The 21,383-nt window shown below is 40.3% G+C and overlaps 1 protein-coding gene across 1 annotated transcript in view; it reads left to right on the top strand.

Annotated features, from left to right (window-relative positions):
• Window positions 1-3,004: 3,004 nt before the first annotated feature.
• The window catches only part of VWF (von Willebrand factor), a gene marked incomplete at its 3' end in the record, with an annotated part of 145,307 nt that continues 126,928 nt past the window's right edge, over window positions 3,005-21,383 (top strand). The window contains exons 1-6 of the mRNA XM_080343088.1: window positions 3,005-3,025; window positions 4,069-4,123; window positions 4,935-5,093; window positions 6,575-6,677; window positions 6,766-6,974; window positions 15,921-16,045. Coding sequence (XP_080199214.1) covers window positions 4,069-4,123; window positions 4,935-5,093; window positions 6,575-6,677; window positions 6,766-6,974; window positions 15,921-16,045 — 651 coding nt within the window. The 5' untranslated portion in view covers window positions 3,005-3,025. The remainder of the gene's footprint in view (window positions 3,026-4,068; window positions 4,124-4,934; window positions 5,094-6,574; window positions 6,678-6,765; window positions 6,975-15,920; window positions 16,046-21,383) is intronic.

The following is a 21,383-nucleotide window of genomic DNA, read 5'->3' as shown; positions in this document are numbered from 1 at the left end:
ACAGTGCATAGACGTCTGTATATTTCCTCCTTTGCCTTGGGTGTATTATTTGTAAAATTACATATCGGATCTACCCAAGCATCACTAAGCTAAGCTTTGTATTGGAACAATGTACAATATCAGCCAATAAATGTGCTCTTTAATTGTCATTTCCTTTTTTTCTTTTTTTTTTTTTTTTTCTGGAGGGACTAGGGGGGAAGAAAGTGGAGCCAGGAGGGAAAAAGGAAGTTTCTTCTTTAGGTGCCTAGCTCAATTAATCTTCTTTGTTATGTCCCCCAAAGTCCCTTGCACACTTAAGAGGTGTTGTAACGTCTAGTTTATCTGAACCATCTATTAAACATTGGCAGTGCGAGTTACAAAGTGTCCCCTGGTATAGACCAAGGCTCTGATCACACAGATGAGCATGTGTGGACTTCAGAGGCTTAGTCCAAGCTTGGTAATCTGCCCTCCTGCAGCCCTCTCCTCTCCCAAGCACTGTTCAGTGGGCTCAGACTTCCTTGTGGCTTGTTTTCTCCCTTGCTGGTACTCCAGATAAAGCTTGTCAGGGTGTGAAGGCAGTAGCACAAAAGATAATAAGGGCAGACCTTGGCCATCCATCATGGTTACAGACTAAACAATCCTGTATTGTTGAAGAACTGGCCCCTTTTAATAACAATTGTAAAGAAATCACTAAGGAACAAAACCAGCTTATATTTTCAAGGAATATTTTGAGGGACTCTGTCTTCTGCATGTGCCAAATAAAAATGCATGAATCAAAGCTATGTGTTAGATTTAGATTTCCAAGAGGAAATTATCAAATTAAGAGACTTATTTGGGGCTCAGGCACTAAAAGAATTAAAACTGAGAAGGCGGCAAAAGATCATGGTGATAGGAGATCTTATTCCCCATAGAATGAATAATATTGAGATTCCCACAATGGAAGATATTGAGAACATCTCTCTGTAATTGTTAAGGTCCAGGCACTCAAAGTTATGCAGGACCTGCTGGAAGTTGGCAGCTGGACCTGAAAGGAGAGAGTGATTCCCAGTCAACACTTACTACAAAACCAGAAGAAGCGGTGAAACTGAGAGAAAAACAAGAGGCATCTTGCCTGTTCCCTCTACAGTTGCCCCATATCTGCTGGTTGTTCAGCTGTAACTTCAGCCTTGAAGGCAGTTTCATGGGAAAGGTTTTTAGCCCTTCTCTACAGTAACATCAGGTTTAGACTGGGTAAAAGCCTGGCCTGCAGATTTTAGCAGTCAGATCTTTCATACTTCCATAGCTTCTGCTATTGCACCCTCTAATACAAAAATGACAAAGAAACAGTTTTTGAAGCTTTGGCTTGCATATTTTTTCCCATAGATGTTGGTCCTTTGCAAATGTAGAAGAGCACTTCGGGCAGAAGCTGTGGGGGGATACGTTATTTTCCTTTACCTATGCTGTACTGCAGTAGGGATTGCCAGGATTGCCCCATGCTGGAGGGATGTCTATGGAGCACAGTAAAGGCTGTGACTGTGGTGAACACCAAGTCCACCAAGTTTCTGCACATGTGGGGCATTTTCTTGTCTGTTCCCCAGAATCTTTGCAGCTCCTGTCAGCTGTGGACTTTGCATGACCATGAATGTGAGTGGGGCAGACCTTACTGCTGCTGGAGCAAAAAACAGGAGCATCTGGCTGAGAATATCCTGATGGTAAATGTTCATTTCAAAATCTTGGTTTCTGGCTTTTCATTTGGAAAAAAAAAAGAATTTGGTCTTTCTGTCTGTCTGTCTGTCTTTCTTTCTGTCACTCAGTCTTGTAGTGCCGCTCTATAGCATTTTGACATGCAGATGTCATGAAGAGTTCATGCAAGACAAAGTAAGTATGGCTAGTGGTTTATTATTTGTATTGTTTGTTACTTTTCAACCTAGGCAGACTCATCACCTAAATTGTCTCAAAAATAATCCATCGCCATTCTGTGAGTGTCAAAGGCAGTCATCTGTAGAAATCATAAATTGCCTGCAGGAAAAAATGATTATATTACAATGTGGGTTGGTTTTTTTTTTTCAATGTAATTTGATTTTTTTTTTTTTCTTTTTCCTAAGAACTGTGTGCTGGGATTATAGTCACTTTGTAGTCAGAACTGCTTGTGCAGAAGACAAACATGCCTGCTGGGGCCTCCCAGGAGGGATATTTTTATTGTTTCATGTTGTTTTTCCTGGCTTAAAGTAAGGACCTGATTTTGTGAACCAGTGGCAAAATATGATTTATGTAGAAACATGTTGCCTCCTAACCCCTTTGTTGTTATTAGTAACTAGTGAAAATACAAAGCATGGAACACTGAGAGTAAAGTACAATGTCATCTGCTCTGCATTTTTTTTGCTTAGTGCTGCACATATTCCCATAAAGTTTGTGCCCACCTCTTTAGATAAGTATGTACATGATTAACCCGTTACCATGTGTTGTTTCAGGGGGTATTTCTATAAACATTTGCAAATTCAAAGGCTGAATGTTTTGATCTAATAGCATGTTGCAAAATTCAATTGTATTTGTACCTGGAGAAGAAAAGTGTATCTCTGCTATTGCTGAATTTTTTCTTCTTTACAGCAGTTGTTTGCAGGAAAAAAAATACTCTCTGGTCTTTGAGGCATGGAGCATCCTACTATTTCTCATTAACAATAGTCTTCAAAATAAATATGCTGCCTATTGGCTCAGCCAGTGAGATTTGTAACCATGCACATGCAAAATATATTTCAAAGACTTATCTGTCATGTAAGTTTTAGAAACTATTTCCCTTCATTGTAACTTTCTGACACATATGGCTACTGATTTACACGATAGCAATTTAATCTATTGTCTTGAGAATCAACCGGATATGACGTTTGGTCTTTATCTTTCCTTTTAAACGAACAAGAGTTCCTGGCTTTTATAAAAACAAGAAATTTCAAACCAAAGCCACTCCAGTCCTGTCCTGTGAAGGAACATGGAAACAATGGTGTTGTAGGCTACAGGTGGGAACTGGAGGAGCTTCTTGTTCGTGTGCAAGAGGAATCTCACACAGAAGAAGGTACATTCATTTCTAATTAAACAAGTGATAAAATTATAGAGGAGTATATACTGGCATATCTCACTGATCGTATTATTCTTTGCTAGTGGCACCTGTTCTATTAGAATTAGGAGAAACTTCAAGTCTGTAGCTTAGAGCTGACTGGGAGATGGCAGGGGATGAAGATAAGGGCTTTATATCCTTTTTTCTTTGCTTGCTTTGTAAAACTAAAGGGTTAACAAACACAAGCAATATCTGATTTCGTCACAATAACACAGTGTATGCACTAAAAATACACTAGCAAGTGTGTAATCTGAGAATAATGCCTATTGTTTTCTTTACCATTATTTTGTAGTCTCATTCTCATGCTGTTGCCACTTCTTAGTTATCTTGCAGAAGTAACAGCTTTATGTCAGAAAGCAGGAGACAACACTAGAACTAATTTTGGTGAATAGAAGTTTTCACCCTGGGTCTCTAATCTCTGCAGTTTCCTCCCTTTACTACTTGCCCCTTATCTCAAGCACTTTTCACTCTGAAATCACTGAAACCAGTGAATTATAAGCCTGTGGTTATAATGGTCTGCCAGCCAGTCCTTTTCCTTTTGTGGATGTTTGAGCAGGATGCAAATCTTGCACAATAGAGGTGACTTCTATTGGGACCAAGTTGGCCGATCCATTCTGGTGTGACTCTTCATGTCAGGTTGTCTGATAAATAATGCTGTGTGTTGAAGGGCTTTGTGTATGCAGTGTATTCAGTTTGATAAATTAGGATATGTGTTTATGTGGGGTTGCAGTTTCTGTGGAGGTACCCCACATTTCCCTGCAATGAGAAGTGAAAATAGAAAGAGAGAATAGTTAATCTCCTAGATTACCTATTTAAAGAAGCATGGGTAGGTAACAGAATTACTGTGAAAGTCTGCATGGATTACAGCTTTCTGAAACGTTGTAGAACCTCAGAAATAACTTTATAAAGAATGGGTAGAAAATGGTGAGCTATGTGAAACAGACTAAACACCCCAAACTAAGAATGTGCTTACCTCTCTCTTGTCTTTTTTTTTTTGGCAGATGCTCTTCTTGGCAGTGCTGCTAACAAACCTACTGCTGACCACTGTAATATCAGGTAGGAAAACATGTTTATTTTCTGGTGTCTAGGAACTGGAATAAGTTTTCACACTTTCTTCTGTAAGATTTTTTTGCCTCTTTTTGTCCATCTAATCCTGCAATTCTAGGACAGGCAATAGTCTCATCATGCCGGTCATATTGCTAAAGCTTCTCCTTTTGGCTCTTTGCACTGTGTTGAGTCACAAAGACTGTGAATTTGGTGATGCTTGGATGAACAAACTATGGGGCTTTGCTACTGCCTTATTGATTTTAATGGGGTTACAGGTAGGCACAGTTTATAGCATCATAGAATTATAGAATCATTTTGGTTGGAAGAGACCCTCAAGATCATACAGTCCAACCATTAACCTAACTCTGGCAATTAACCATGTCCCTAAGAACCTCATCTATACACCTTTTAAACACCTCCAGGCATGGTGACTCAACCACTTCCCTGGGCACTGTGTTCCAATGTCTGACAACCCTTTCCATGAAGAATGAATGAATGAATGCATAGCATTCCTTAAAGGATCAGGACTGAAATTATCCATGCATGGTTTGGGCCAGTAGAAGTAAAGATAAAAAGCTATTTCACTAATGCATATAACAAAAAATTTAAAAAAAGAAATAATAAAAAGCCAACACACAACCAAAACCTAAACCTGTGCTTGATCCTATGGACTCTGATGCCAGACATACAGTCTGCCTAGAAGCTAGAGCTGAAGGTTTAGGACATATAGTGATCAATGGCAATAAATTGCATCAGAAAAATTCCTGAACTGCAAAACGAATGTTTTACATTACAAGTTACATTCTGTTTTGATATCCAGGATCATCGGGTTCTTTACTTCAGGAATTATCAGTTTCCCGTTGCAGCGTTTTTGGGAATGACCACATCAAAACTTTTGATGATTCTTTCTACAATTTCGCTGGGGACTGCAGTTATCTCCTTGCTGGGGACTGTCACAAGCGCTCCTTCACACTCTTAGGTGAGTCTGAGCAAGAAACCAAAAAGTAACAAATTCAAAATATTCTAAGGATGTAGTGTTGCTCTTGTGTTTGGTTCTGTCACTGAGAAGAAAAGACAAATAGTGTTGCCCTTTGTGAGATAGGAGGGACCACTGAATAAAAGGATCTCAGGCTATCTTCTGAAAACAGGATTATTTCTGAGGAAATTCTGCCACTTTGGCTTCTGTTATCCCCTGGTAATATAGCTCATGTATAACTAAACTGACAAGAAATGGAGATTTTCTTACTGGCTCTTCCAAAAAGGGAAAGGGAGACCATTTTTAATTTTGAATTCACTAGGAGAATGTGGCTGTTAAAGCTGAGTACAGGAATAGGACCTGCATAAGCATGTAGATCTAATTTTACCTGCATGCTAAATGCCCACAGTAAGATAAATCCCATCCTACACAACAAAAGGCCTTTGAATTAGCATGAGACTCTGCAGCATCATTCTTGGAGATGGGCAACAGAAGACATGCGAATCAAAGCCATATGTTACTTTCATACTGAACACTTTTGGCAGATATTCATATTTTAACTAATAACTGTTCTGTATTAATCATAATAGTTTAAGATGACTTTTTACTGGCTGTAAGTAAATTGAAGTAAACTGATGCCATCACTCTGAAAAGGAAACACATATCAGTTTAAATAATTTTCTTCCTCAACTTAACTAACTTGGTGCAACTTTTTTGTATGTAGAAGAACCTGCCAGCAGATGCAAAATATGAATTGACTGAAGTATTTTATGTGATCAAATAAATCTTAAAAAAATGCCATGAGCTGAGGCTTCATTTCTTTGTTGAGCATGTAAGCATGGCATAATCTATTTTTTTATTACTATCTCAGTATATGTGCGTCGGTTTGTTTCTGTTTTGGATACCTGTCTGTGAAGTGCAATCTTGATTGCTGTGTAAGGTGTATAGGTCTGGGCAAAGCTGGCTACCACAGAGCAGAAGGCCTGAAGCAGGTGATGCACTGTGCAAGGACCTGCTGTAAAGTCATAACTGGACAACGGGCAAAAGCAGAGAAAGGACTATTTCTGTACCCCTCCACCCTCTTCTCTCTCAGAGCCTAAGAAAGTGGTCTCCGTCTCTATGTGCTACTCCTTTTGAAAAATTCAGAGTGAGTAGCCCCCTAGTTGAATAGCCATTATTAGCATCCACTCTCCTGTGGAAACAGCTCCAGTGTGGATGGTAGGATGGAGAATTCACTGTTTAGAGAGAGTAATGGGGGCAAGGTGAGTCCACAACTAGTGCCAGATCATGCACCTGCCAGTGGTTGATGCAGCTCTTATCTCGGGACTATCTACGCATTTCACATTAAACAACTATGGGATAAAATAGATGGATGGCTCTCAAAAAATGTTAGATTATATACTCCCAACGCTGCTATGTGTACTGACAAGTTGTTCTCCTGAGCCTCAGAACTAACAATATTTGCTTATGTTTCATCTCTTCAGGTGACTACAAGGATGGGGAAAAAATTGGTTTCTCTGTGTATCTTGGAGAATATTTCAACCTTCACTTCTCTTTAGATGGAAGTGTGATGCAGGAAGACAAAAGGTACCTGTGGGAATGACAAGTATTTCAACAGAAAACCCCCAATGTTTTCGTGTGTCATATTCTGAGAAATTCTCATCTTTCTTCATAGGGTTTCCATACCTTTTGCTTCCAACGGCATTTTTATAGAGAAGGAGGCAGGTTATTATAAAATATTCAGTGATGAGCTTGGCTTTGTGGTGAAGATTGATATCAGTGGGAATATTCAGATACTCCTTCAAGAAAAGCACTACAATAAAACCTGTGGGTTGTGTGGCAACTTTAATAGATTTGCTGAAGATGACTTCAGAACTCAGGAAGGTAAGACTACAACTAATTGTATTTTAATATACACTTTGCACACCTTTCCTGATGGGTGATTCAACAAACATTTTGCTGATCCAGCAAAACGTTTCTACCAAACCTGTCAGGTGTCTCATCTTGATGTGCTGAAAAGCTATCTGACTCAGTTCTTTCATCTCCCTTCCTCCTGAAAGGGAATTGCTCTCACATTTCATTTCTAAGCAAAGCCCAGAAGTCTGAATTCAACACTTTTGAAAACCTTGAATCTTGAATTATTTTACAAAGATAAAGCTACAGGCTAAAAAATGTACAATATAGTGTGTGGGGAGGCTGACTAGGAGAAGACCCAGCCATAACGATATGAAGAATATTCATTGATTCAACTTCTGATTTTTCACAAGTTAGACAAGTGGGAGTAAGAATAGATAGTGTTGCAATAGCAGAATACTAAATCCTGGGCATTGTTCCTGGCAGGTTTGTACTTGGATTTGGCATGGGATTCTGTTCTCTAAAGTGGTTACAGTTAGTGACATTTCCCTGTCCATATGGGCTGTTGGGCTGGAGGTGTGCCTTATATCACAGCAAGTCCTAATGCAAGGGAGAGATGAGACTGCTTTTGCTTCTCTATTCATTTTTATGGAAAGTCTGCCAGTGTGGGGGAAGACTAAGAGCTCTGGAAAAGCACTGAATATGACTTTGAAGGACCAATCTTGATTTGTGGTATTTCAGATTGTTTTTTAATTCTTAGCACTTATCTGAAGAGAAAAGGCTGAGAGTAAAGTTAGTTAATACATTAATTTATTAATCAATAATGTAAAGTATGTATTAAAAATAAATGACATAAAAAATAGAAAGGGAAACAAAGCAGCCTGGACAAGAGCGTGGCAGTGGTCCAGAGATGTGTCTTACTAATGCTTGGAATACATACACATAGCTTCAATGTACAGAAAAAAAAAATTATTTCATAGTATCTTAGAGTGATTGATCAGCCCTTCAGCAATGTAAATAATAAGAAACAAACTTGGCTCACAGAGTTGCTTGGTGGGGCTTGGATACCTCGATGTCTGAATGTGTTGAGGTCTGAAGTTCACATGGTTTTTTTTTTGAGATAATAAATATGAGTGCAGCTATTACAGAAAGCAGGAGCAAAAAAGGAGACTGTATTGCCTTGCACTGCTGCAATGTAGAGGATTCCCTTCTGCTGCTCATGTTTAAACTTGTTTCATGCTGTAGTTCTTTAACATGCCCGAGATTGTATCTTTCCTCTCAAAAAACAAAGGAGTGCTTTCACAATCACAGGTTTCTGAAAGTAATGACAGGGTCACTGCTTGGAAGAGCAGAAAAATAATAGAGAATGTAGCAGAGAACATGCATGTTCTGTGGCATGGCCCCTGACTTCTGTAACCTGCATGGACATACAGATCTGTCCTTTTTAGCCTCATTAATAGGACTGTATCTCAGCAATTCTGCAGGTTGTTTTTTTTTTTTTTACTCTGATACAATAGACCTTTAATTTTAACTAGTTCAGAAGGAATCATAATTAATTACATTTGAATTTGTTTTATCAGTGAGGGACATCACTGTGTCTACAGGTTGGTTGTCTTCTGGCCAGCTCTGCTGGTAGGGTGGTTCATATGAGCTCTTCTTAACTTTCTCCAAGTAAAATCAGCTTTTGATTAATTCAGACTTTAAAAACAAATGAACAAACAAAACAAACCTGCTGAAGCTAACTTCTACATAAGCTGCAAAACAAGCAGCTGAGAGAGGTAATATTCTTTAAATGGAAGATCTAGGCAGCCTTTTGGTAGCCTATGAAGCAGTTTACACCTTTTTTTTTTTAATTTTTTTTTTTTTTTTCTTCTTCCCACTGCTGTTTTTATTTGCTCTCCACTTAGCCTGATTAGATCTCATAAAGGTCAGCCAAACCCAGGATGTGAGCTTGCTGTAATGACTTAGCGATATGAGGTGAAGCACAATCTTAAGGTGAAGCACCTGCTATGTTATTGGACATTATCACTTACAGCAAGTAAACAAAGGAGACATGAAGGAAAAGGTGTTTAAACTTAGTAAACAGTGTGTAATTGTTTTTCTTTTCTCTTGATATATTCATACTCATGTTGTATAATCTATCCAATTGTGCTATTGCCATAGCTCTCTTATGACTCCTAACTGTGTTTTGGTGTGTAAACTGAAAAATGATAGTCTGATGAGAGGATAATACACATTGCTGCTGTACACACTTTTGATGCTCAGTTACTGAGGTCCTGGAGGTCTAACTGATGTGATTCAAGCTTTGATACCCTAGCAAATTAGCATAGTACTGGTAGGACACAGCTTTGAAGGTATTGGTCTTAGTAGCTCTTGGACCTCCAAAAACCAAAAGAAAAAACAACCAAAAGCCCCAAAACAACAGTCTACCCAGTAGGTTTAAGAGTTACAGGCACACTTTTGTTCAGACAAAGAATGGGGTGCTGGGCCACTCTTATTGACACAGTTGGTTGGTAAACTAGTTCATCCTGCAGAGAAGTGCTTATGTCCTGTTAAGACTGACAAACAGGATTGAATACATTGTGTGTGGTTGCTTGTTCGTTGGCTATAGCAGTTAAAACAAGCCAGCTGCCCATTGGGAGTTTGTTCTGACACTTTGAGCATGACTATTAATGAAATAAAATAAGAAATTTCTCAGAAGCTTTTCAGGGTTTTTTGTTTGTATTTGTTTTTCCCCTGGATCTTAATGGAGTTGATATCTCCTCTGCTTTTTCTTGCTATTCCTGTCATTTATAGCCATTCTGTGAATGCTTCCAAGACTTTGTAAATGAACAGACTCTGCTTCCTGACATGATCATACACTTCTAAATGGTTGACAGTCTTTGTTCTTATCAGAAATATGAAGTTGAGTCCCTTCTAGATGCTCAGATGACAGCTTTCAACCTATGGCATTTCAGTGTCAGGTGATCATTGTCACAAGCATTTTACAACTAGGGATCCAAAACACAGGCTAGAGGAGATGACTTAAATAGTACTATGGAGGAAATTTGACACAACATAGGCAATTTGATCCTGAAATCTCCTCAAGGCACGCACATGTGAACAAGTGGCCAAAACCCCATAACACTGCAGCATGTTAGTGGTTGAAAGGCATACTCTTACTTTGCAGAAAGCGTAAGATAATTTCTCCCCAGAGATAGAGGCTGCAGCACAAGCTTATAGAGCTTATTTTCATGCCCATAGCCTCGGACTTGCCTAGTACGCTTTTCGTTGAGCTGTCCCACAGCTATATAGTTGTGATAGATGTCTGGATGCCTCGATCATCATTAAGGTTTATTTGTGCAAAGGAACTTACTGAAGTTCCATAGAGGAATATTAATCCACCATTTTGCTATTTTTGCATGTTATACATTCTTAGAATTATGGAAGGAAAAAAAAATAATAACCCAAATTAATCCAGCGTCCCATTATGCATTTCTTGGCACTGGCAGGAAGCATGTTTCTGGGAAACTGTCTCCAAATTACAAATACATTAATGACAAAACAATAGTCATGGCTAATTTTGAATAAAGGCTTGATATTCTGAGTCTGTTCTAACAGTCATTAACATACTCCAGCCTTTTAAGTTGCTGAAATACAGAATAAGTGATGCCACTGTGCAGCAGATATTGGCCAAACAGATAGAAGCAGACAGCATCTGTAAGGAAAAATCTGATGTTTCAGGTAATGTTTTCATTCAAGAAGTAAAAGATATATATAGTAGTGCAGATATATATTTATTTTCTCCTAAAAAAAAAATCCCCAAAATTTTGATGATTCCAAAATTTTGATGATTCCAAAATTTTGATGATTCCAAAATTCATATCTCTTGGCATTTTAAAATATATCTGCAATTTGATTTTAGGCAAGTTTAAAGTTTTTGTTTGGCCTAAGTAAATAATCTAATTTTCTTTCTTGCATTTTAAGTTGAAGGCAAAGGGGATAAATTCACAAGGGCATTTAGCTGTCATTTACAAACAGTACAGGTTGAGAAGTCTTGTTTTGTTCCTGTCTTCATTACATGGTATTTGGCTGAGATACCAGAAACCTGCATTTGTAACCCACTCTGCTTTATTTAGAGTTTGGAATCAAAGTTATACATTTTTGTTGTGAGGAAACTGCCTTCATCACTGGACTGTTGAGTTCTGGAGATGAATCTTTCCCTCCCTTGTGTTTAATATAATTAATTTAATATTCATTGAAGCAGAGAGGGTAGGAAAGACTTTATAGGCAATGACTTAAATATTTTATATCATTAGTTTTGTCGAAACTATAGATCAAGCTTACAGATAGTACATGACTCTATACAAGCAAAAGTAAAACAAGTCAAGTCATATGAAAAACAAACAAAACCCCAAACAAAACAAACAACCCATTACTTGGTAAATAACCAACGTGTGAAAGTTTACACACTTAGAGTGTTGTACTGTCTTGCACAAATTCCTGTGTATATTTTACAGATGAGTTAACAGACCCTGGGACAGTTAACCTGCTGGACCTATGGCCATATGGAATCTGCAGGAGGTCCAGGGAGGGAGGTCAGGGTTCCTGCCTCCCACTCATGTACCTTGAACATAAGGTGGTTATTGTGAACAATTTGCCTCGCCTGACCATCAATCTCAAAGTAAACAAGCAGCATACCAGTTTCAGATTTCAAAAGGAACTGGTGATTTAGAGACATGGATTTCATATTGTTTTTTGGTTTTTTTTTTTGGCTCCCGTTGAGAGTGAACATCATCTATCTGAAAACTGAATAAGTGAAAGCAACTGTTCTGACCAAAAAAAGGAAAGGGGGAAGTCTTGCCCAAAACATGTCAGTGTGGTATGTGATTTGTGTGGGGTGTGTGTGTTTTTCTTTTTTTAATTCTCTCCAAGGAGACAGAGACACGAGTGCAACAATTAGAGCACTAAAGTCCAATAGAACAGCCCTAAAGGCCCAAACTGCTGCTCAGGTGCTTTGTGTGTGGCCTTCTCCTGGAGGACCTTAGCAGGAGAGTGTTTTTGGGACATGGGGAGATAGTGAGATTTGGTTTGTGCTTTAACAGCTGCCTCCGGAGCCCATCTTGTGTCCTAAAAAGAGACTGCATGCAAACTAGAGCTGCCTGGGGGTCTTGGCTGTTGAGCAACCAGTTCACATGCTCATACCAGTCCATACTACAGCCTGCATCAGGCACTGGTTATTCAAGCACTTGTCTTGGATCCAACTTTGTTTTCATCACATTTTGTGACAGCATCTGTTTTCAGCACACTTCCTGCAAGACTTAGGCAAAACAAGTGCTTTAGGAAAAAATCCCACCCAGGCTGTATGGACAGTTTCTGGGTGTTAGGGTCTGATGAGCTCTGTGTGGGAATTGTTTCTCCAGGAACGTGGCTGCTTAGACAAAGAAGAGTAAACAAACATGGAACGAACATGAGACAAAATTCTGCTGTGAATCTGTGTGAACAAGGAGACCGTGCATCATGAATGCTCAGGGAAGGGACATGGAAAGGCAGAGAGAGCGACATCCAAGATGTTTATACCTCAGCTGCTGTGGCAGGAATAAATCAATATTTGGGACAGGCTGAAATAAAATTAAGATCTTCTCACTAGCTGGGGGAAAGACTGCTCAGCTAAGCCAAAAGGCCTTTTAAAGAAAGAATTAGGTTGCCAAAAAGGATGGTAGGAGAGGAGAGCAGTTGTGCTGCATGGTGGGTGTGCAGTGCTAGTGTAGGCAACTGAGCTGCCCAGCTGCTCCATTAATAGTATCACCTGTGCACACAAGAAATCCTAGGATTCTTTAGGCTGTTTTTGTTGTGTTGTCCCTTCTACTGCCTTTCCTACCCCCTCATGTCCTTCAGCAGAAGAAAATGGAGGTGTTGGGTGAAAGGCAGCAGTGGTGGTGAGTACTCTTCCCTCTGCCTGGAGCAGTCAGATGTATAGGGGACAGTTCTTGCTCATTGTTTTTCCTCCTGAAGCCTCATCAAACAGGTAAAGTATTTGAGAATCACAGCACAGGTTGATAAGGCATGTAGCACAGAGTGTGGATTGACGAGTCCTCTCCAAAGTCACCCTCTGCAGAAATAACATGTTCCCAAGACCCAAATCTGTTAAGCAGCTCAGTGGCCCCAGAGCCACTTCAAAATTTCACATTAGAGCTCTTCTGATATTCAGTGAAACTTTCATGTCCAACTGCTTTTCACCTTTCCAGGAGTATGGAGTGCATCTTAATGTATGATTGTAAAGCTGCTCATTCAAGGAGAATTTAGGTACTCTGAAAATACAGGTTCTAGTGGATCTGTGTTATGGGAAGTAATAACTAATGATAATCACTGAAATACTGTGCAACTTTAGTGACTGTGTTGTTTAGTGTTGAGGACAAAGCTTCTGGGGTAAACAGGTTACAAATGTGTGTGCAAAGTTGTGCAGTGCTCTCATTTTGAAGTCAGAGTGCCCCTCCAGCCCTTTAACTGTTGCCATATGTTACTTAAGGCTACACTGGACAAATCACGGGAAAAAGACACTGTCAATTGATCTCAATTAATTATTATCCTAGGTTTTTACTGTTGGATGTTGAGGAGGTTTATCTGAAGCAGGACCTTGAGATATTGACCAAACCCAAATACATCAATTATTGCCTGTTCCAAACAGCTTGGAGGTTAGTTTAAGGGCCGCAGGACTTCACGCAAAGGATGAAGTACTCTGGCAACATGTTGGCAAATCATTTGTGCCTGTGCAATAGTCTGCTAATATACAGACAGGCACTGACAGCAAGAGTGTTTGAGGAGCAAGTTGCAAAAAACAAACAAACAAACAAACAAACAAAACCAAAACACAAAAACCCCATAAAAATTTGAAGTTATTCTTTTGAAAAAAAATTACTTTTTAGAAGGGCATGTTATGACATGACAAAGGGTAATGGCTTTAAACTAAAGGAGGGGAGATTCAGGGTAGGCATGAGGAAGAAATTTTTTACAATGAGGATGGTGGAACACTGGCCCAGGTTGTCTGGAGAGGTGGTAGATGCCCCATCCCTGGAGACATTCCAGGCCAGACTGGACAGGGCTCTGAGCAACCTGATCTAGTTGAAGATGTCCCTGCTCATGGCAGGGGGTTGGACTAGATGACTTTTGAAGGCCCCTTCCAACCTAAATTATTCTGTGAAAGTATTAATCATAGAATACAGAAGAGGAGTTAAAATAATATAATACAAATGTGGCATAAAATAATTACATAAGAGGTAGGAATTTATAAGCACCACGGAAAAACAAAATCTAATGGACGGGGAGATATGAAAAAACAGGTGACCAGTATTTCAGGGCCAACAGTTGTCCCAACCTTCAAATCTTAACTTGTGAGTAAATGAGGATCTGGTGATACCCACCAGTGGGAAATTCAACATGGATGTGCACTCAGAGCCTGAGGAACACTACTTCAGAGTGGAGCTCATCTCTTATTTTATAACTGTAAGACTGCATTAGTGCAAATAAAAGGGGATGTATATAATTTGGCACCTTGCTTCTCCTCAGCCTAGATTTGATTTTTACTCTAATCTTTACAATCCCTGGAAAACTAAAGGGTTGCGTTCTTGTTGCTGTGTTTTTCTTTTCCTGTGTTCAGTCCTGGCTCTCTAGATGAAAATTTCATGCCGTTTACCACCTTTTGCCTGTCATCTTTCCTTGCAGTCTTCCTCCTTTGATATCTGCTGTGGGCCTAATGTATGCTACATTTATAAGCCTCAAATATCTAGTTTACAAAACAAAGTCTACTGAAGTCTGTTGGCTTTATTACATCTTCCTTAGCATTCTTGGTGTAGTTTTCATGACTAACCATTAGTTTTGGAAGAATTTTCATGTTCAGTATATTCTCTGTGTTTGTACTTAATGTACAGCAGGTATCTTGATGACATTTTTGTTATGTCTTCACATATATAATGATATAAAAACATGAAATATAAAAATATTGCATATATATATATTTAGTAAACATTTATTTTGTTTTTCAGATGCAGTCAGGGTCATATTTCAACATATTCCTTGCATAAGGTCTTGGGAATGTGCTAACAGTGGCAATTTATATTCTTACATGCAACACAATAGGGTCTTAAAAGTAAAGTTACAGAACTAAGAGAGAGTCATGAAATGAACTATTTTGTAGTAGGTATCCAAGGAAGGAAACAGAAGTAGTCCTCTAATCAGCCAGGCCATGGGAGGCAAAAGGAGGAGGAGGGGACATTCCTATTCTGGGAGGATCCCACTTCTCAAAAGCTGGAGCAAGAGAAACAGACATGCTGCTTGTGTCTCCAAGGAAGTGACATCTCTGTAGTTTAACTCCTTCAGTTTTACTTTTATGCAAAGGGGGTGGAAATCTTGGCAAGTGTGGGCCAGGAGCTGCTTGTAATAGGGCAGAGGAGAATATCTCAGGACCGCTTACACAGTAAGAACATGGGCCCAAGCAATTATGATGTATGTTAAATTTCTTTGCGAACAAGATTTAGTTTCAGATAGAAGAGAAAATCAAAGCCAGTTGGGATCAGGAATGCTAATACTTTCATTGGTTAGGGAGAGCACCTTCATTTTTTTTTTTTTCCCCTTTAATGTCTTGTGTTTTATTGAAAGCTTATAAATATTAGTAAAATGTGAAGGCATGCTTAGGCTTCTGTAGATTATAGCTGACCAGCAAATAACTCCTACCATGTGCATGCAGATGTGAGAAGTGCTGAGACCTGTCTTCTTCAGCCTTTAGTCTGTCCTTGAACTCAGGGAAGTCCTCTGCAGGAGTCAGCCCAGTTCACTCAAAGTGGCTTTTCCACAGTCAATCTATTTGGAATAGAAATTCATTAGATATGACAGTTTTTTAAACAGCTTTCAGCAGACTGTCACACAGATAGTAGCCAATAATGATGACTCGTTGCTCAAACCCCTAAAGAGCCCTGTGCTTCTCTTCTTTTTCATTCACAGGGACCCTTGTGGGAAACAGTTACGATTTCGCAAACTCATGGGCTTTGCACAGTGAAAACAAGCAGTGTAAGAGAGTGCAGACTCCAAGCAACACCTGCAACATTTCATCTGATATTGCAGAGAAGGTTGGTACTGCAATATACCATTCTGGTTTTGGTCTTCCTCTACCTGAAGACATCTTGCTATCCCTTTGGCAAATGCTTCCTTGAATCTATGTCTGTACCTAACATGGTCCTCCCTCAGCAAGTGGTTAGAATGTGAGGCATTGGAGATACCTCTTTTGGGTTTCTGAGGTGCAGTGTGGTTTGAGATAGCTATACTGGGCACTGTTCTTGTTACTGCACTGGAACAAGATGCACATCTCTTTGTCCAGCCCGGCAGGAGTTAACTGTGGGGCTGACAGTGTCCATATTCGGGTCCCTGCTGTGGTGCAGCAGGGTTAGGTGCACTCAGGAGGTGGAAATGACACATCCTCAGCTCATGCCTGTGCTGTTTGTGGGCTCTTCCAGCTTCTCTGTGAGCCAGCGTGGGACTAGATGCAGGATGCAGCTGTGTTTGTTGTTCCTGAGCTGACAACTCTGTGACCTCTCATTCTCTGGCTGGTGCCAGCAGGAGGATTTCTGCACTAGGGTGCTGTAGAGAAGTCACCTTGGAGGTTGCATGTCATGGCTGATGTCTTATTTACTGCAGTCTTAAGAAAGGAACAGTGTACTCGCTAGTTAGTGAATGCAATTTTTCTCTTCTACTGCAGCATGCCTGACACTATTCTTTCTAAAATGTTAGTACTGTACTCCTCTTCCCCCAATAAAACCCAAACCAATACACAAAAGTAAAATAGATGACCATGAAACCACAAGCTCATTTGAACCTGAAGTGTGAGTTGTTGCCAAATAAACTTTGGTATTGCTTGGGAAAGGCATGTTTAGGTGGTACCTGGAGAATTACGTAGTTAATTCCCTTGATTTGGCTGGGCCCAAAGGGTTGTGGTGGACAGAGGCAAATCCAGTTGGTGGCCAGTCATGAATGGTTTCCAGATGACATCAAATTGGGTGGAGTGTTGATCTGCTAGAGAACAGGAAGGCCATACAGAGGGATCTGGACTATCTGGATCATTGGGCTAAGGCCAATTGCATGAGGTTTAACAAGGCCAAGTGCCAGGTCCTGCACTTGGGTCACAACAACTCCAGGCAGCCCTACAGGCTTGGGGAAGACTGGCTGAAAAGCTGCCTGACAGAGAGGCATCTGGGGTTGTTGATTGACAGATAGCTGAATATGAGCCAAGAGTGTGCCCAGGTGGCCAAAAAAAACAAGAGCATCCTGGCTTGTATCAGGAATAGTGTGGCCAGTAGGACTAAGGAAGTGATTGTGCCACTATACTCAGTGCTGGTGAGGCTGCACCTTGAATACTGTGTTCAGTTTTGGGTCCCTCATTATAAGAAGGACATTGAGCTGCTGGGAAGAGTGCAGAGGAGGGTGATGAAGCTGGTGAGGGGCCTGGAGCACAAGTCTGATGAGGAGCAGATGAAGGAACCGGGGCTGTTTAGCCTGGAGAATAGGAGGCTGAGGGAAGACCTTATAGCTGTCTACAGCTACCTTAAAGAATATCATAACGTAGAGGGTGCTGGTCTTTTCCCAAGTAGCAAGTGATAGGACAAGAGGAAATGGCCTCAAGTTGCACCAGGTGAGGTTTAGATTGGATATTATGAAAAAATTCTTCACCGAAAGGGTTATCAGGCATTGGATCAGGTTGCCCAGGGAAGTGATTGAGTCGCCATCCCTGGAAGTGTTTAAAAGGCAATTGAGGTTCTTAGGCACGTGGTTTAGTGCTAGGGTTAGGTTATGGTTGGACTCTGAACCTGAGGGTCTCTTCCAACCAAAATGATTCTATGATTCTGCCAGCAGGGGAGCATCAGTTCTGAAGCCTCTATAGGTACCACCACTGCAAATCATACTTGTGAAGGTGTTGCAGTTCATCTATCTGTGATCCACCAGAATGGGGAGATGCTTCATCCAGGCTATTTTTAATAGAGGAGATGTTCTCTGTAGGTGTTGCAAAGTCTCTGTGCCACCAGGATATTTCCTTTGCCAGGAGGCAGAGGTTCCTTCAGCTGTGCACGCAGATAATAACTCCAGTTTGTCAAATTCAGAACTGCTTGTCTCAGCCAAATCTGTGACCCCCTTTTCTGCATCAACCTTTTTCCTTTCCTCTTTTATAATTATAAAAAAATGTTCCTTCTTTCCATTAGATACAGGGTGGACACACGTGATCACTAGCTTGGGGAGGAAAGTAGATTTGAATATATACGGACTGAATATAGTATTACAGGTTATGATCGTTGTGGTAAATTGACTCCTCATCCATTGAGGCTTTTCACCTCACCTCGGGTACTCCATGTGAATCAGAATGATCTGGTGGGTGCTAGGTTTACATTTGGACCAGAGTAACTGAGGCCAAAAGGTCTTTGGTTTCTTGCTATACAAGTCCTTTAGACTGGTACTTGTTAAACTAGGCTGAAATAGTTTCTGAAGAGTAGTAGCACTTCCTGGAACGTAACTGCTCTACAGCTACTTGAGTGCTGGTTTCCTCATTACCTGGAAAAAGCTAACTTAGACTCAGGCAAGATTGCCAACTTCTGACTATTTATACTTCCATTAAGCTTTTTGATGGGAATGCTTGTATTAGGTATGCTCTGAAATTCATTGAAGCATGCTTGTGCCCCTTAGCATTACAGCTTCAGCCATGCAGCCCACTAACTTGGCTGAGGAAATATAGTAGTGATTTCAGGTTGGAAATCTCAAGCCTATGCTTCTTCAGTGAGCTGAGCCAGTGTGTGGGGGGCATTTCTGTCAGGGTTGAGACTGACTGAACACCAAATGGTGCATGATGCCCAAGATGTGACCAAAGTGTGGGTTGTTTCAACCTGGCTGACATGCCTTCTGAGGGACAGAGCTGTGTTTTAAATTCAGTTACAACTCTAGAGCAGGGCTAGTTCTTGCAACTGGTTGTGCCTGCTGGAATTTTCTCTCTTCAGGCAAGCTTAATGTTTAGAAAAGGTCAACATTGCAACTGAGGCCAGAGAGTGGCATTCAGGGTGATATCTTATCTGATGGGTAGACTGCAACTAATGGGAGTTTTATACAGATCATGTTAAATATTGATGCTTTGTTGGCTAAAGTTTGCTCTCCTGCAAACTGGATGAAATGATCTTCTCTCTTGTGTGAGCTGATGAACTCACAGCATTTAACATTAGCTTAATGTATTCACTGTGCAAGAATAAACACAGTGCTATTAATAGAAGTCCAGCCAAACCAGTGCCTGCTGAAGAATGTAGGACTTTTCAACAGAGTGTTTTGTTTGCTTGCTTCAGGAATGTAAATCTCCCCCTCTCTCAGCCTCCCTCCCTGTCAGGCGATCAGCTGCTAGGTGAGGAAAACAACAGCTTTGATTCAGTGTGCTCTTCCTATCCCTGTCCCCTAGCTCTGGGTAGAGCTGAGGTTTTCTTTGACACTCTCTATGACCCCCTCCCTGACAGCATCCTTGGAGAGATGGCTTCTCTGCAAGATGCGGTGAAGCCAAAAAGCCCTGTTGTTGTTCTACCTTTAAATTGTAGAAAATGTGATCAATTTAATGTTCTTTAAGGAAGACCTTTTGTCTTAATTGATGGCTCCATATATCAGCTGAAGGTCTTGACCCAGCTCATACTCTTACCCTAATGTTGCTCATGGAAGCTCCCTGCTCTCCACCTCCGAAGAGCACACAAGATGACATGTTTGACTACTGCTCTGTCTGTGGGTATGGCTTCTTCTCAGGTACATTGGTTCCCTTCCTAGGGCCAGAGGCAGTTTGCCATCTACATGGCAGAGCTGCCTGCTGCTTACCTTGCCTTGTGATCTGGAAAGTATGCCAAACTGGGTGTTGTTGAAGGGAAGGAGCTTCAGCTTCCCTACCATGCCCTGCACTTTTTGTCTTCTGTTTGAATAATCACCCAAAAGAATAAATATCTCTGCATTGTCTGATCCATTTTTCTTCACCACTCAGATGTGATGATTTAGGCTGCGTTCAATGAAGTACAGTGACCTAATAGCCTCTCAGATGACCAATGTTATGGGTAACATGGATCTTGAAGTGTAAAAAGTGGAATGAACTGGATAAGTGTGGTAATGAGGCAGCCTTCAAAACAAAAATATAAATGTTTTAAAGCATTAGGACTGATTTGTGCATTCTTAGGCGTTACCTTTATCTTTTAGATTTCATTTCTAATAGAAATGGTTTATCATGTATTTTTTTCCCTTGCTTATTAGGGTACTATATCAATAGCATGTTAGATGTGAAAGTGACTGAAATTAGAATTCAATTGATTGCTGCTTTCGCTGAAATTGAAATTTGCTGAAATTCAGCTTTCTCTGAAATTGATAAGAAATAGTGCTACTCATATCTCAAGGAGTACTTCTATATGCAATAAAAAAATACAATAGCATCTGAAAGCAAGTGAGAGAGGTTTTCAACAGTTGTATCGTAGTTCCTAATGGTAGAGGTTACAAGCAGGTCTAGCAAAGTCATGGACATGTCATACTATAATACATTTTAGGGCTGAAAATGAGGCACACTATATCTAAAATCTCATTTTCCTCTCCTGAAACATACAGGTTAGCTGAATCAGCATTCAGGTGAAGTGACTTCAGTTGGTTGTTGCTCAAACATACAGACAGCATTGATGTATGAAACATATTGGCTTTGGATGTTTTTTACTTGGAAAGTAAAGGCATTCTGCCTTTGGATGAACCAAAAGAAGATGTATTCTGAAAAATTATACCCAATTATGGCACGAAAATATACCCTTCCCAAATGATCAGGATAAACAATTCTGTATATCTATATACCATAGGGTTTAAATTCAAGGGAACAATAATGTCTCTGCTTTCTTCTCTTAGTTTTTAGCTTATATCTCCTTAACAGCAATTGTTAAACACTAAACAAATGCAGTTCATGCAACAGCAGAAGGCAATGCCACAGAAATTGGAAGAATGTACAAAATTCCACCTACAACTCTGTGTGGTGGGACTGGGGCAGAAAGAAGGTCAGCAAGTTTGCAGTTGCTAAGAGTTGTCAGTGCCAGGACACCGCCAACCCACTTAAAAAAAAGACTTAAAATAGAACTCATTCGGAAGTCTAAGGAGAAGTTTCAAGACCTTCGCCTCTATTTTGGTTACTGCAGTCAGTCATGCTAGTTTTAACCTTACAGCCTTCTGTACTCTGAGCACTGTTTGAGGCTTCACTCCCTTGTCTGTTGGTTTCTTTGCTTGTGTGGTTCCACTTCCAGGGCTGTTGCTCCATCAGCAGGAGCACTACAGCACTGGAAAAGACTACCAGTCTCCAGTGCTCTCCATGTGCAGGACGTATACTGGCCCTTAACTGAGGAACAAAGACCTCTCTGAGTTCAGCCTGACCACTGAGTTTTAAAG

The sequence above is a fragment of the Nesoenas mayeri genome, assembly GCF_963082525.1.
Source record: "Nesoenas mayeri genome assembly, chromosome: 1".
NCBI classification, from domain to species: domain Eukaryota; kingdom Metazoa; phylum Chordata; class Aves; order Columbiformes; family Columbidae; genus Nesoenas; species Nesoenas mayeri.
This window is presented reverse-complemented; position numbering and strand designations above follow the sequence as displayed.